At 50.7% G+C, this 17,215-nt stretch overlaps 1 protein-coding gene across 6 annotated transcripts in view; it reads right to left on the reverse strand.

Annotated features, from left to right (window-relative positions):
* Nucleotides 1–17,215, reverse strand: part of shaker (potassium voltage-gated channel protein Shaker) — a 191,846-nt gene that overhangs the window by 38,666 nt on the left and 135,965 nt on the right. Inside the window, exon 2 of one of the 6 annotated variants that reach the window (XM_017897129.1) lies at nt 15,474–15,925. The exons of 3 other annotated variants lie outside the window; for them this stretch is intronic. In XM_017897129.1, coding sequence (XP_017752618.1) covers nt 15,474–15,547 — 74 coding nt within the window. In that variant the 5' untranslated portion in view covers nt 15,548–15,925. Of the gene's footprint in view, nt 1–15,473; nt 15,991–17,215 lie in introns of all 6 variants that reach the window. 2 more of the 6 variants (XM_017897128.1, XM_017897127.1) reach the window with 2 other exon arrangements.

Genomic DNA, 17,215 nt, shown 5'->3' on the forward strand with positions numbered 1-17,215 from the left:
CCCCCCCCCCCCCCCCCGAGCCAGGCGAGCTCCCCTTCGCGAACCCGCGAAATTCCGAGTCGAAAGTTAAGACACGCCAATAAATATCCGTGTATGTGGGCCACCGAAATACAATCCGCAACGCGACGTGGAGCTAAGCCAACGACGCGGCTCGCATCCGCAGCCTGGCCGCCCTATTTCAAATTACGCCGCGGAAGTTTCGATATCGAGACCAACGAAATTCGTTCTTTGTGCCGGTGGAATAATTCGGCCAATTGATGCCCGCTCCCATCGGCGACACCGTTTCCCATTGTCCCCGATATGGTCTCTGGCCGATCATAGCGTCATCGAGTCACTGGAAATTTTCGTCGATGCCGCACCTCTGGGTTAACCCGAAAAAGAACGATCCCCTCGCGAACGAATTATAACGTACGCTCGAGTAGAATCCAGATTTTATTTCCTATTGATCGTTACCCTCGACGAATCGCTGGAAACGTTCATCGATACTCGGAGGCCCGGGTTAACCCGAAGAGAACGATAGGCGGAATTTCTATTCCTCGTCTCTTGAAAAATCCCGTTCGTTGTCCATAGCATCGTCGACTGGCTAAAAATACCCATCGATGGGACCCGAGCCAATCTAAAAAGAGCGATTCGCTTATAAACGAATTCCATGTAAACATCCAGTGCCGATTCCTCGACTAATTTTAAAAACGACAGCGACCTTTCCAACCACCATCGAAATTATCCTCGACTAAGAAAACGAGCAATCGCGGTTAAGCGAAATCCATCGGAAGGATCGAGACCCGAAAATTAGGTAAACGGATAGTATCCACGGAGAAAAGGCGTAACAGTGTCGCAAAGCTTATCGATAAAGCTTAACACACCGTTAAACGGGGTTTCCGTTAACGATTGAAGCGAAGTTACGACTCGACGAGAGGACAACGAGTTTTCGTTCGAATCGGAGAAACGCGAGACGACGAAAGGATGCTCGAAAGGATTCGGGCATCGAGACGGACAAAGGGGAGCGAAAAAGTTTGCGCACCCCCGGCGGCAGAGACGACAACCACGACGAAGATGGCAGCGTCGTGCACGCCGGGTACACCGGCTCGAGAGCCTTGGGAACGAGGTATTAAACTCATCGTGACAAAGCGTCACCATCGAGGAGACCCCGCGTCAAAGAAGACAATGGGAGGCGTAGCAGTGGGTACTCTCAATGATTGATCTTACCAAGTGCTTCTTTCGCCACGAGAACGGCCGGAAGATCCACATTCGGAGCAACAAGAGATTAAACGAGCGGAGATATCGAGGTGCAACCTGTTAAAAACTGCTGCCTGCCAGCACCGCGGTCTCCGGTCCGGGACTGGCCGGGCTCCTCGGCCCATCTGTTTAGCCAACGTTCAACCTTTGTGCCTTCGAACGCTTCCCTCCGGCTGTTCTCCGACAGAGGAACCTCCTCTGATGGCCAATTAGAATTCGTTCTCTCGAAATTTGTCTATCTGCCCGCGAACTTCTCATTGTGCCAATTATTTGGACAAAAGCCACGCTACTATCTCTCTGCCCGATCTCGGCAAGTTCGAGGGGCACCGAGTAGTCGGAATAATTTAAAGCATTGCATCACGATCCGAAGTTTCTACTTTTGCGACTCTGCCGGGATCCGTGATCTCCTTCCACCGCCATTTGTTCCTCGAATTAACGTTGAAATTTCCCGCCCCCCGGTGCCCCCGTCTAATGGAAACCTTCTACCGAGCGAATTGGAAATCTATTATTGGCCGCGACTAGCAAATTACATTTGTCGATAATCATGCGTTAGCCCGCGAATTGACTTTTGCCGATGTATTCGCTGTTTCCTATTGCCTCTCGGGCAACTGGCTGCTGCGCATACACTCGTAATACCGCGGAGACCGTCTCTATTATTGGTTAACCCGAAAATGGCTGATTGGGACACGTCGCTTTGCAAATGCTCTCGAGGACTCGTCCGATATTTCCTATGAATTTTCTCCAAGATTTTTCCTACCATCTTCCCCTGCTGGGAAAGACGGGGGGAGGGGGGAGGGGGGAGTCTTTTCACGCGGAAGAAGAAGCTCGCGAATCCGGGACAGTTTAATTTTCCCGGCGGATAATGAAAAGGAAACACGCAGAAGCGTTTCCCGTTTTCTCGTCCCGAAGTATCGCGAAGATAATACGCGCGGAGGAGCGTTTGCGAATTAACGTCGCGGAAGCTATAAATAAATTTCCCCGTCCCTTGGTACCGTGATTCCAAAGGACACGACGAGCGTAAATACGCTAGAAAGCGTATAACTTTTCTTATCAGTGTCGCGAGCGAATCTCTCTCTCTCTCTCTCTCTCTCTCTCGGTCTCGGTCTCGGACCGGGTAACGGGGCGGTAAAAAGTTTAGTAAATTTTCGTCCACCCTGCTGTCCACGGTAATTGGAAGAAAAAACGGAGAAGTACTCGCGGGGAATGCAGAATTCGCCCTGACACACTTCTGGATTTTCGTTAGACAACCTTCGTTCGGCCGTTTATCCGGACTCCTCCAGGAGCGTATACACAGCCTTAAATCTAATCGGCCGAGCGTTCCGCCGGTGGCACAATATTCTAGGCGAATGTTGCAAGATCTGGCGGGCAAGTCCAAAAATAAACTCGCATTGTGGCCGTCGAATAGCGTTTCATCAAGGACGGAACAATAGTCGGCGGCGAACATTCATCGAACCGCGATTATCCCCGACGTGTTCCACCCAGCGTCGTGGAAACAGCTTTTTCGTAATCGTTATAAACGGCCACCGTTTCGAGGAAGAATTTTTCACGCCCCTTTCCAGGCTTCTCCTCTCCGGGCTAACCCCTGCAGTAGGCAACCACCCGCGATCCGCCTCCTCTGGCACGTTTGGCCACCCTAAATCTCGGCTCATACGTTAACCTGCCAAAGCGGTGCACGCATAATTAACAGCGTGGATCGCGGTGTATCGCATCGGATACAGCGACGAGCATAACGCACGCATGATCGGTGGGAAGGTGGATCGTAAAGGACACGCGGCAATCGACGGGAATGGGAGATCGTGCAAGGGTAAGGGGTTCGCTCTCTCGATGCTCTTACGTGAGTCCTGACCGTTACGTAAAGGAAATAAGGTTATGGATTGAGAGAGGAAGAGAGGAAGAGAGACAGCCGGAGAGAGAAAGAGAGAGGACGAGGGGAGTGGAAGGGAGAGAGCAGTATGGTGTGTGCGTCATGTCGGATCCATTCACCGGCTTCGGTGAAGATGGGGCGAATCGGGTCGTGGGCATAGTTATCTAGGTCAGCTTCCCTGCTTCTCATGGCCTCGATGGGAGTGGTTAACTCTGGTTACCCCCGTGAATGTAGCGCGAGGCATCAATGAAACGTCCAGAATGACCCTGATCCGACGAATTGCCAGTAACAAGCCCGCAACGCGAGTCGATATGCTCGGCGATTTCGGTGCCACCTGGCAAGCAACGCCGTTCCGATATATCGGCCAGAAATTTCTTTCCCCGTCGTCCCCCGACTCTCCTTTCTTCTCGTCCTTTTCTTTCTCTTTCCCCTCCCCTTTGCGTCGCGATCGAAGGGACCGAAACGAACCAACGACCAAGTAGACACCCGATGGATAACGATTTTAAACCTCCCTGTCCTCGATACCCAGCGTTTCTGGCTACGGTTCCCATTGCAAACCACGATCACACACGCGTAGGTGTAGCGTCGCTGCACCTAATCGGTCCCTATCTCGACGCGTAAATTCGCGTAGCCCGCGGAATCTTCGCGCGAGCGAACGATCCACGAGGTGCGATCCTAACGCAGCGATTATGGCTTCGATCGCGTCGTTTGATCGAATCGTCGATTCGACCAGTAAATCCTGAACTCGATTCGTCGAAACGACGAAATCGGAGACGATCGAGGTGGGTTTTCGAGGCAAACGCGAATCGAAGCCGTAAACGTTGCATGGCGGAAGTTGTCTGGCAGAGACACGGTGTAACGCGGTTATTACAAGCGGCACGTTCATTTCCGCCGATAACGGGGAACGTGGCCGCGTAAACGCGGAAACAGGTGACGTGGACGTGCATCGAATTACTGACCCTTCTCACGGGGACGAGCCGCGTCCTCCAGCAGCTTTAACGAGCTTGTAAAATAACCGTTCCAGATCTCGCGATTCACAAACGCGTCTATTAAACGGTTAATACTAACCGTGTCTGCGTGTCCCGTTCGGGAAGCTTTCGAAGAAAATAGGAGAGAAAAAATAGAAACGGAGAGTGGCGCGCACTCGAGCATTAAACGAGACTCGTTCGAAGCGAAAACGAGACGCCTGTTTAGAGGCGAAAGTCGATCCTCGATTCGAGAATCTCTTAGCCGATTACTCGGAGTACGCGACGTAGAGCCGCATTACCCGTCGAGTTATTTAGGCTTTAACCCAGTGACCCGGCTGTTTCTTCGAGATTCGGATGACTAATTCGGGTGTGGACCGGATCGCGATGTACCGAACTTGCCATTTTCTAGCCGATTACCAGCGAGCTAATATAACGATAAACTCGTATTCTAGTCGAAGCTTCGCTTCCGTGCGATACTGGTCGAAATGGATGATAGCGAAACGATCATGCTATTTACTTTGCGCGTTTCCCGTGTCAGTGGAGGAGAGATCCGATGAAACAGAGAATCCGAGAATGCTACGAATCCACTGGAAACCGCGCGCACCATCGTTGGTCGGTTTCCGGTACCAATTCCCGTCCGAGTTCAAAGACGATCTACACGTAGAGCTACACCAGCACGCGCCACTAGTTGTAAAAGAGATACGTTACTCGCGAATAGATAGACGTTTCCGTTTCATCCTTTGAGAGGTAACCGGAAGACGATGGGAACGCGCGAATCTTCCACGGAATCGGTTCGATTACTCACCGACCAACGAGAACACGGAAAGATCCTCTGAAAGTGGTTCAGAGAGCGGCTATGAAGAGAAGAGAAGAGAAGAAAAGCTCCACTGCGAGAGAATCGGTTAATCAGCAACGCGTCTACCGATTCTCGATTCATGCACTCTGTTTCTAGCACGAAAGTTGGATTAGGAAAATTTGGAAACGTAGCACGGTGTTAGGCGACACGGAGTGAACTCACGGCAACGTGTTTATGGAAAAACAGCCTCCGAGGAATTGGACGTGCACGGTGAAGAAGAAGCATCGCTTCGAACCGCGATCGGCTGCAGAGATTGAAAGTCGTCGGCACGTCCTCGAACACGAGATCTTCCTGTCGCGTAACACCGTTCTCTTTTCCCTTTTCTCCCGTTTTATTCCCTTTTCCTTCTCTCCCCGATATATTCTTCCGCGTTTGGACGTTTACGAAACGTTAGCTCACTGAAAGCGCGTGCTTGCGGCACGCGGCTGCTTCGCACGATAACACACGAGCACCGTTCGCCGTTTTCTATCTACTGCCATTCTCACCCCATCTTACTCCGACCAGGCAACAACACATCCGTCAGCAAATCCACATGGTCCTTTCTGACAGCATTTTAAATCGTTGAGCCGTGATCGAGCCGCGAGTGGAGGTGCTCGGACGCCGAGCCGACTCACGGCGGTGCACAATGCAACGTGCGAGTGGAGAACCGGAGGCTACCATCCGAGTGGCGGACGGTTGGGATTCACTGGCGTAAACAAAGCAGCGCACCCTGCATAGCCGAACGAGTCTCGTGGAGCTGGCGAGCTGGCGAGCTTTCCCTCCACAGTCGGGGGATGATAATGCCGGGGAAGATTATTAGATGGCGCCAGCCACCGGCTTCCTCGCTACCCTTATCGACTCCATTGCGTCAAGCGACCCTGTGCCGACTGCTACCCCGACACATGCACACCAGCAGCACACCAGCGGCACACCGGCCTGCCGACTCGCACACACGAGCAGGCATGTGCGGAGACCCGAAAATATTTCGGCATGCTGGCCTGCCAAACGGGTCGACCAGTCATCGGGGTCGATTTTCGCCAAGCCGGAAACCGTTTCAGGGTCAAGTTAAAACGCAAGAAAATACAATGCGGAAAGAGAGGGCTGCATTCCGGCGACCGGATCGATTCCGATTCCCCAACGCGAGCTTATGCTGATCGAACCGTACCTTTTCCCGTCCCGAGTGCGCCACGTTCCGATTCCTCCGCGAGCGAATCAACGCTTTTACTTTCCAACCATCGCGCACAAACCATTTTTTCCTACCCACCGACAGACCCAATTACGGTGTAACGAGAGAGGAACCCAGGCTTTTTCCACCGCGCGAGCTGAGCTTGCAAGTTGGCGCGGCACAACGGCGCAGTCCATCCAATCCTGAATTTATGCCAATCGAAAATCGTCTCCAAACTTCTGTCACGGGGAAAAAAATGCATCGAACCTAGTTAAAGGGCGCTGCTAACCTACCCCCCGGACTGACGTTAGTCAGCGCAAGTAGGTTAAACGAAACTTGGAAGGCTGTTGCCGAAAAAATACTCCTCGCTCGCCCCGTTCTTTTGGCTCCCGTCGAAAATGCTCCGATATCACGGTTAACGTTCGGGTCAACGAAACCTGCCGATTTCAGCGACCATCGCAGACCGACTCGAAGCTGCTGCGGGAACTTTGAAAAATCCAGAACGACCTATCGAAATGACGCGACGCGTAGAGCAAAGAGAGTCAAGAGGAGAGACGCGCGAGGGAAAAAACGACAGAGGACAAAGAGCGGTCGACGAAGAGGATGGTTTAGGGTCCCAGGCGACTACTCGACTCTAGAGTCTCTAGGGGTGGAGTTCATCTTTTCCCATTTACTTCTTCTCCACCGTAGCACGGTCTGTGGTCCCTCTTAACGAACTCGTCTCCGTGTTTGAATCGCAAGTAACGTCTCTCTCCTTCTCTTCCTCTCTCTTTTCGTTAGACAATGCGAATGGCGCAACTGTCGTATCGAAAAATTGCCCTAACCCGATGATTCGACGCAGCTCGGCGAGCTTTCTCTCGAGACGCGGAAGCCACGGGTACGAGTGCAGGGTAAATGTTTAAACGAAACTTTGGAGAGCTTCGCGAGAGAAAATTTGCCAAAACGAAGTAACGATAAACGAACAAACGAGCGGAAAAATGGCTTCGTTAGCCGAATTTCTAGGATTCGAACGCGTGGCCAGATTAGCCTAATCGTCGCGAAAAAATTGCAAAGTCCGAAAGGCTTTGCGGTATCCCCCGTACCACTCTCGGTGGTGGAATATCGTAGGATGATCGTAGGTACGCGCGATATTTTACATCCAAGCGATGTATGCATGGAAAGTGGAAATTGCTTCTTTCTTCTGAGCTCCTCGCGCCTCGAATACCTCGATAATAGCTCCTCCAGGCAATTTCCATCGAATAGGAAGCGTTGTTTCGACAAGGCGCGAATTCGTGGGAAAGAATTCGAGAATTCCAGCTAGCCTTTTACTACCATCTCGCATATATGTATATCCTGGTTCGCGCTCGTGAAATTTGCATCGGGGGATGTTGGTCGAACGGTCGCGTTTTACGAGCAAGGTTAAATTAATACCCCTCCGCGTCTTCGGCTTTTACCACGGTAACGCGTCGTTGTGGCTCCCCTATTACCTTCATACCTGAAATAAATCGGCGTACGAGTAATAACCGTCTTCCGCCATCTTTCTCCGACTAAATCCTCGCGAAGCTCGACTCGCTGCAAGACTAACGATTACTTAAACTTCCCTACCCTTATACCAACCCTGCTAAAACAACTTCGACTACTTCCCTTCTTCCTGTGTGATTCTAGACGATATCAAGGAACCCTTCGACTATTCTTCTACTATTTTTCTTGGAGAGAAAAAGAAAAAGGAAAGAAAAGAGGGAGAAAATAATATCGCGTTTCATTTTTCACGGGGGTCTAACCATCCACCCTCGGCTCGTTACAGTGCAAAGCGTATGCACAGTGGCATCGACAGGAAGATCCGTCTCTGGGATCGTTAACTAGCGTAGTGCTGGAACATTGTTCTCTTAGGAAAGTAGGAAGCAGCGAGGGGGGCGACACGTTGAGGAGGATCGATGAGTTTATTAGCCGAGCGGGTTCCGCGAGTTCCTCCCTTTGTTCCTATTTTTGCGCGACGCTGCGTGCGTACGGTTAACGATGCACGCATTCATACGTGACGCGTATTCACGGCGGAAAAGGGAGGGAAAGCGACGGGAAAGCAGGAAGACCGGGAAGGCCCGTGGGAAAAGGCGCGGAAGCGGCAGGGTGCACACGCACGCGGAAAATGTGTCGTGAATTGTCACACGGATCGATCCACCTTCCGCTCTGCTCCCTCGCTCGCCAACCTCGCTAGTCGATGTCAGCCGATGCGAATCGTGCACGAGCCACGATCCTCGTAACACCCCCTGTCTTCCCGTCCTGTTAGTTATTTATTTATTTCCCCACCCACCACAACTCAGCCGGGGATTCCGAATTAAGCTGATCCCGCTGTTGATGTTTTTCTTCCCGGGCTTAACGCGGAATCTACCTTATATTTATGTGCAGCTGTTCCCACCGAGTCGCAAATAAAAGATGCCTTTTTCCTTCCGTATACACCGGGTGGGGCAATTAAACGGGAACACCTAAATATCACGGGACAACGTTGCACCGCGATAACTTCGATCAACTCTCTCAATCGCGAGGATCATCGGATAAATGGGACATGTCTGTAGAGATCCATTCACACCCTGACGAATGTCAGCGAGATTGCTGGGTTTCGGGGATCGTTGGGTTTGTCCTTTTATACCCTATGAGAAAATCGAGGAAAAATTAAATGCCCTTTAAAAATAAATCGGTCACCTCAAATTCTCGCAGAAAGTGCCCCCTCGAACAGTGCAACATTGACCCAAAGAGTCTTTTTCGTAGCGTTAAAGAAGGGAGATATTTAGGGGTTCCTATTTAAGTGCCCCACCCTGTATATTATGGGATTCGTTGCTGCAATTTTTTCGCAGGCGCGTGTTTTGTAATTTCAGTAGGTTTCAGCGATCGTAGTAGACGAAGCAGACCACGTTTGGTAAAAATAAGGGAAAAGGTATCGAAGAATGGATTATGCCCGAGTTACGAGAAAAGCCACGAAGTCGAGCGACGAATTTTTAATCGAAAGTTTAAAAACGGGCTCGATGTTCCGAGAATAAAACTCTTCGTGTAATAAGAAAATGGCGAATCGCTTCTATTCGTATAAATTATGGAACGAAGTGGAATAAAAGATGTACGAGGTACGAAAATTGGAATCTGCTCGATTTCAAATTCTATTCCATTTCGATGGTTATTACGCAACAATCTGTAGGAATAGAAGCCGGAGAAATCTCCGATGACAAGATTGAATTTAATTAGAGAAGATCGCCTGAGCCGCCTCTCGAGTGCGTCCAAAGATCGCCTGATTGAAATTCAGATGGAACGCGAGCCACAATTTTCCGCTGCGTCGGGACGCTCTCCTCCCGCTGCAATCCTGCGAGACAAACGCGTTTTCTCGTGGCCTTTGCGGAGGATCCGCGCCGATGAATATTTATCGTTTCGAATTATCGATTACGCGAAGGCGTCGGAAAAGAGGCCGTCCGACGTTTCACGGGGGTCTCTTGCCGACGCAGGATTACTCGCTTTTAATCGAGTTTCCTGAAAGCTTCTTTCGCAAATGTTACACTTGTACCCGTTGTATCCAATTTCGCTCGCTAATAGGAAAAACTGCTCGTCGACTGCGTCGCCATCCAATCCGCGTGGAATATTATTATCGTCCTTTCCCAAGCACGACAGTCTTTTCCGCGTTTCCTATCCTCGCAACGATCACGAGCGTCCCTTTCCAGCGAGATTTCCGGATAATTCTCGCGATCGACCATTATCCTGACGCTGTTCGATTATCGTGGCAATTATACTTCCAAGATTCGTCCTATCCGAAAGATCGCAACGACGTTGGGAAAATGAGAAGAAAGAAAATATCCACGTCACGAGAAGGCAAGTATTTTCACTTTCCCATTTATTCATTCATTTATTTATTTATTTATCTATTCTTTATTTTTTGTTTCAGAGAATCGCGTTATTCGGATTTATGCGGCTTTTCGAAACATTAAATTCCGCAAAAAACCGCAAAATTCGTCCTATCGGAAAGATCGCAACGACGTTGGAAAAATGAGAAGAAAATATCGAAGTCACGAGAAGGCAAATACTTCCATTTTCCTATTTATTTTATTTATTTATTTATTTATTTATTTATTTATTTATAATATTTCGGAGAATCGCGTTATTCGGATTTATGTGGCCTTTCGAAAAGTTGAATTCCGACCTCAAAATTTGACTGCTGATTTAAAATAAAAAATATAAAAAAAGAGAAAATGGAGAAAGACGGTAAGACGGATGCGGAACAGTGGGCGAGGAATATTTTAAGCCGACTGAAAATCCTCACGGTATAGGTCACTCGCCTATTTCCGAGTCGGATCGATGAACGCCCAGTCACATGGGAATCACCATGAATCGTGCGTCCACGTTGCCAGGCTGTCTACAACCGCTCGCCGTATTTTGCCATTTACGCGCGCCTTTACGCGAGTTCACGCTCGCGTGAGCCTCCTCGGCTAGCAATGGCAACGATGATCTCGCGAGTCGTGCCATTAGTTTATTAAGAAGCATTTCCCGCTCGCAAATGCGCTTTACGCCCCTTTCATCTTTTCCCCAGACTCCTTTCAACTCGGCGAAAGTTAATTAATTTTCAGAAAGTATCGAGCGGAGAAGCATCGAATATTAAGATTCCGGAACGAAGAGTTTTATTCGCAAGGAAAGCAGATCGATGGACTGCCTCCTACCCCCTTTGTAAAGGTAAACTCATTCAAACAACGCGAACGAGTCTTCGGCGAGTATAATTAATATCGATTTGACAGTTCGTCGATTGCAATCGATGCAACGATAACGAAAGCCTCGACGTGTAAATAATAAAAATGGAAGGAAAAATTGGCGTTTCCGTTTAAACGGTTTCGAAATACGAAGACGAAATCACGCTAAGCTACGAGACTACTCCAGCCCCCTCTGCCTCTCGAGTAGATAGTTACGTTACCGGATGAGAGGGCTCGTCGAAGGTGGCTGCCAAAGGAGAAAAGCAGCAGCCTCTTTCCTTCGAGACGAGCGAAGGGTGTGCCAACTGATAATAACAAGGTCGCACTTTAATTGGCGCCTCGAACCCCGACTCGAAAATGCTAATTGCCAATTTGTCGCTGGACAATATTCTTCGACCGGCCATTTTTCTCCGGCAGAAAGAACGAGCCAGTTCGAGGAATCTTGATAAATCCCACCCACGGAGCAACTCGCGACAGCCTGCGGTTTAATTAAACGTGTTCTCGAATAGGAATAAAATCGCGTTTCCCTCGGTAACCGTTTCGTAAATATCGTCGCGCCGCTGTAGAAAGAGAAGAAAGAAAGAAAGTTTGGGAAAAGGATTAACGACGTTCAACCGTGGATTATAACCTCCGTTTCGCTAGAACGTGTCCGACGAGCAGTCAGAGGTTCAGTAGTTCCGTACCGGTGTATCAGACGCGGATATCCAGCCCGGTCGGTAAGGTCGGACCCCTGCACTGCTCTTCCTACACTGCTGCAGCGTATTCAGAGATGCCGCTCCAACGACGCCCGGCGTCGCGTCATCCCGACCATTGTCTACCATTTTAGACACGGAAAACCGTTCTCGTAGTTGCAGGATTAACGGCGAAGCCGACTCGTTTTCTCAACTTTCCGGGGGCCTTATTTTCTAGAGTTTGTGCAAACTTTTCGCCGAATCTTTTGAACCAGTCGTTGACGCGACTGGACGTCGGTAAACCGAGGAATCGCGATCGATTTTCGCCGCTGACTTACTCGAAGATCGCGTGCAACGAGTCCACTGGCCGGAAATTACGTTTGAAAATCGGCCGCCATTAACGGCGCGCAATCGTAACGGCGTTTAAAAGCACCGCATCCGATTATTTAGCCTTACGAGCTCTGTTCCACGGTCGCAGTTGCCATTTCGGCGACCTCTCATCGGTCCCCTCGTTATCGCTTATCAATCTCGGCCGCTCGTCGGATCGTCGACGCATTAATAACGAATCGGGCAGATTTTTCGGACAAATGCCCGCCGGCGGCTGGGAAGACGATAACAAACGAGCTTCGAAGGCAGCCTGATAATTAATACGTCAAAATCACCGGCGAACAAACGAGCAGTCGTTCCATGCAGAACGCGCCTAACTGATATCGATTCGCGCACCTATGCGCCTGCCGCGAGTGTGTCCGTGGCATTACACTCGCAGGCCTGACAAATTTCAACGCTGGGATGCACGTGCAACTGGCAGCTCAGCCGTTTCGACATTTTTAATCGACCCACGCCGACTCGGCGCCTGCTATCGAATGACTTTCCCGTCGGGTCGAATCGAAAGGCAAAAAGCGAACGCGACCGATCGGATCAGCCGGGGGAACCAGCGCCCCCGACTCTCTCCGCGACGCGTGTCAAGCTTCGTTGCCGCGCAGGGCATTCGAAAACGCTCCGTCCCCACCGACTCGAAATTCGAATTACGCCGGCCGAGAATATTCCACTAACCCCGAGATTCCAGGCTACTATGGCGCGAATGCGATCCGAGTAAAAAGTCCCGAGAAGTTTATCCAAAGTCCCCCTCCTCTCCGCTCCTGGGCACGTCCATCGAACAAAAACGGTGAAATGTCGCGGTGCGTGTGCGTGCGCGTCGAAACGTATCTTCCGCATTGACGCATTTACGAAACTAACGAAAACCCAGCCAATAGTTCCGAGATCGTTAAAACGTTTACGATTCAGTAGCGCGAGTCAAAGTATCGTCGGACCAACCAGGAGAAGCGATACTCGCGATCGATGTCGGGAGGACGAGTCTCTCTGCTCAAAATCGAATTTCCATTTCGCGCCTTCATCCCCCGAGTCCACGCCTCTAAATCCTCGGGGCTCGGTCACCTTATCGGACACCCGAGAGGTTAGGGGACACGTTGTTAATCGCAGGGTGCAGCAAGGACGAAATTCGGGTCGGAAAGAACGGCGGAGAGCCGTAAACAAAGGAGAGAAGGTGACGCGGTGTCGAAGATCCAATTAACCCGCGCCGTGGACCGATACGATCCTATGAATTCTACATAGGCGTTTAATGTACGATGTGTTCCGCAGTTAGCATATCGGTGGTTCATCGTGTGGGGACACGGCCGGCGGATACACGGTTGCGCTTCTACACGGCTCCGAAGGCCGGTCAGCTAGCTATTGGAAATCAATTAACCCACGACCGTGGCGCGTCTCAACCCTACTCCTCTGCACCCTCGCGACCGCCCTTCTGTACATACGTGCACCCCGTGTGCACCGCCGAGATTATTGATATACAAGCAAGTAGCAGCCGGAGGAGAAAACACCGACACCGATTAATCTCGTCGCGACACGCGAGACACGCGGTGATTTCGCAATTTATACGGAATCGCTTTCGGTGATCTCTTTTTTCCCAGCCACGCGGAGGAACGCCGGTAATCGGCCCGGGCTTAATTGCTAAGAGCTTCGCCCTTAATTGCTAAGAGAGTCGATGAAATATAGGTCCTTGGAGCCAGGGGATCGGAGTCGGTGGTTGTTAATGCAGTCGTTAATTCGTCGATTGTCGTATCGAGGATACTCGACGATTTCCTTTTCATCCACCGTGCATTTCGAACCTTCGTTAATTTAATCCTGCCCAATCCACGAAATACCAGGTTACGCTGGAAATTCGTAGACGCGTGTCTCCGCGATCGGACGTCATCGAAATTGCGGATTTGCCACGTTGGAAAAGCAAGGAGGGAGAATTTCACGGACGAAAATTATTCCATGGCCGCGCCAAAGATGTTCGACCGTAGGTTTTCCACGATCGTCGATTTAATCTCGTTCGATCGACGGAATATTCGCGGATGATCCTCTTCGAGATAAGTCGGCCATATCGCATTATTTCAGGACGCTCGGAAAGCGTGGATAAGAGGCGACGAAATGCTAATCGTGCGTGCGCTGGCAAGGCGGGAATGCAAATGCGGAGAACGATTATTCTCGTGACTCGTTATGGCGGAAAGTTGGAAAGTGGATCAGTGTTTGTCCACTGGCAATGACGGCGCGCTTGCTCCCATTTTCGGGAATTTCGCGAGAAGAGAAGGAGTAGCGCGGATTTATATCCCGAAACCGTAGCCACTCTGGCTTCTTTCTTCGAAGCCGAATAAAACATGGCCCTCGTAAAGTTAACTCCCGGCCAAATTGACTCTACCATTTATACTTCCAAACTGCGGCCCCTCTGACGACGAGGTGCCCTGAAAATGATAGTTTTCTTCCCAACAGCCATAAAACGGAGATATATCCCCACGCGGAGACACAGTTGGATCCGATTAAGCTTAAAAGAGACGTGCATGGCCAAGGTAAATGCGGCTGCTCTTTCGCGGCTACTCGAACGAGAAACAACCGCAGTCTTGTTGCTTCCGGGACAATATGCGCGCATAAACTTGCGGCTCGAGGATCGATTCGACTTATGCACCACCAGAGACGCGGTGTGCACTTGGTTCCCCGTGCCCCGAGCGCAACGAGTACATAGACGCAAAGTGATGGACAAAGGATCAGCGTGAGCGAGTGACTCGAACCACGTGTCCTATTGCTCATCTGCATTATTCGATTACCAAGTTCCTGCCAGGCCTTACGGCCAGGCAGCTGGGCTGGAAAATGCGAGTTATACCATGCACCCACCGACGCCAGAGAACTCTTCTCCCTTTGTAATTCGCCGTTCAACTTCAACGCGTTCTTCACAGGCCTACCCTTTTAATCCCCTCGCTCGTCCCTTCCCATCCTCCCTTCCCATCCTCCGTTTATCGCCCTCGAAATCCCATGACTCTTCATCCGGAATCACTTGGAAATTAAATTGGCAAATTTCCCCGACCCGATCCCGCGCGCAATTAAAACGCAAGTGTCGACCCTCGTGCCCCACTCCCCTGCCTAACGAGATTCTTTTCAGCCATGCTAATAAGTCCCGCTAAAGAGTCGGACCGCCGCGGTCAATCTTGCCAAGTTTTCGCCCTAACTTCCCAACCGAGGTACCATTTTTTCCCCCCGTCGACTTTCTTCGGTTCTCCGGATCATCTCGTCGCGCCATCTCGCGCTGCAATGGAGGAATAGCTAACGCGTACCATGGATTAAGTTTGGCCTTTGAGGTTAAACGGCTCGGATCATGGTCGACGCGCTGCATGCAACGTGACCCGCGCGCGTTGGAGCAATTACAGTGACAGGAAGTACGTTTGTACGAACTGAAGCGGGGAAACGTCCTACAGAGGACGTCCCCCCGACAGGAGACCTTCTCCCTCCAGTCTTTTACGGGTCTTTCGGGTAAAGCGATCTATTTCCGACAGCGTACAGACCCGCGTGCAACTCGACGATGGTGATTGGATCGCCTTTGCCTGGAAAGATCGCGCAAAAGAACTCGAGGAATGGATAACGCGGCGTGGCGTTAAGCGAGAAACGCATGAAGCAAAAGTAGTCTAATATCGCGGTTATCGATTCGCTTTCGTCTTTCACGTGAAACTCACGGATGCTGCCGATGCTCGGAATATCTGGCGTGTCGCTCCTCTGAGAAGCCATAGATGCCGGCTACCGCGGCCATACCTCAATCTCCACGGGCAACAGAGAACTCGATGGCAATTCCAGGTTCATAATACCTCGACGAAACTACGAGCGTGGAAGATCCGTGTCCGGTGTCATCTCTTATCTCCGTGGAACCTGCTCTCTATTTTCAGCCCCGCTTCCCGATCGACCGTCTGCCCGTTTCGTTCTCAGGAACCGCTCGGCCTGCCGCACCATAAGCGGCCTTGCCCCTCTTTTAAAATAACCCTCGAGACCAGCGTCGACCAAGGTCGAGCGGTATCCCCTTCGCGTCTATCACCTGGACCAGAGCACCCTCCTCGATCGCTCGATCCTTCCTCGATCCAGCTTCCTTCGTTCTCCCTCCTCTCACTGTCGCGTCGCGTCTCTTTCACTGACTCTGTTCTATCGGTACGCGGAATACGAAATTACTAGTCCGGCGATGGGTCCACGGGAATCTGCCAACTGCTCCAAGGGACGAACGTCGTTACGAATCACCGGCCGGATAAATCTTTCGACACGGTCGAGTTAGTACGGCTCGTGCACGGCAAAAACCGGTGTTTCTCTACGCGTCGAGTTACGAGGAAACTCTTATCGCGAGCTTTCCGCTAGAGAAGGGCGAGTTTTTGCGAACCGAGCGCAGTGGAGCTCGAAAGGAAGAGCTACTTAACGGGATCGGGTCGCTCACGAAGAACTACCGGTACCGTTGATCCCGCCTTCGCTACGCGCAAACTGAAAAACCGGCTCCCGTCTCACGGACGGGTCCACGCCGCCTGCGATTGATTTATATGCACCGGGGTCCACGAATCCAGTGTCTCGGACGCGTTAGAAATTACACCCCTTCTTTTGCCGTTTCTTCCCGCGACGACCCTGACTTGCGCCCGTCTACGCCCAATTGTTCCCTCGGCGCGTTAACGAAAAATTACGAATGAAAAATTTGCAAAGGAAATCAAGCATAACGAATAGTCGTAGAATCACGCGTTAATAATTTCAAACGATTTAAGTAACTCGGGAAAAAGTAAAATTTCTCGTTCGATCCTCTTGGCAACGGAATGTCTAAAAATTGAAATCGGGATCGAATTTGATCGGGGACCGAGGACTTGGTCCGAGCGAAGATTCCAGACAGGCGGACGTGAACTCGCGGAATTCGTTTGCCGAGCTTCACTCGATCCTCCGGCGAACGAGTCGCGCGATGCAGCATTGCGGCACAGCCTCGATTACCGAGCGGATCGCGATCCAAACGTGGCCCTTTGTCCATCGATTTCGGTCACGCGAGTCCTATTCCACGCGTTTCGCGCACCCAGCAAACTCTACGCGATTGCCTATTTGCGAAATTTTCCCCCGACGTTGGTACTCTTCTATTTTCTTTCGCCCAGTGGGAGACGCGGAAACGAAACGTGGCAGGATCGAGAGACACAGCGCGTTTGGAAATTATTACATCGCGATCTCGAGTGGTACCAAAATGTCCGCGGTTTATGATTATTTCGAAATTTAATTCCATTCGATGATTTTCGCGTTTCGAAGGATAGATGTTTCGTAAATTTTTCTTTCGTCGAAGAAGGTACAGATGGAAATCGCGCGTCGATCTAGGCGCGTTTCGTATTACCGTTTCGAAACGCTCGTATTTTTAGGTTCGATTGATTTTACGAGCGCGCTATGTAGTTTGCTATAGCTATGGAGAAACAACGAT

This window comes from Eufriesea mexicana, unplaced genomic scaffold, assembly GCF_001483705.2.
Source record: "Eufriesea mexicana isolate 0111107269 unplaced genomic scaffold, ASM148370v2 scaffold386, whole genome shotgun sequence".
NCBI classification, from domain to species: Eukaryota; Metazoa; Arthropoda; class Insecta; order Hymenoptera; family Apidae; genus Eufriesea; species Eufriesea mexicana.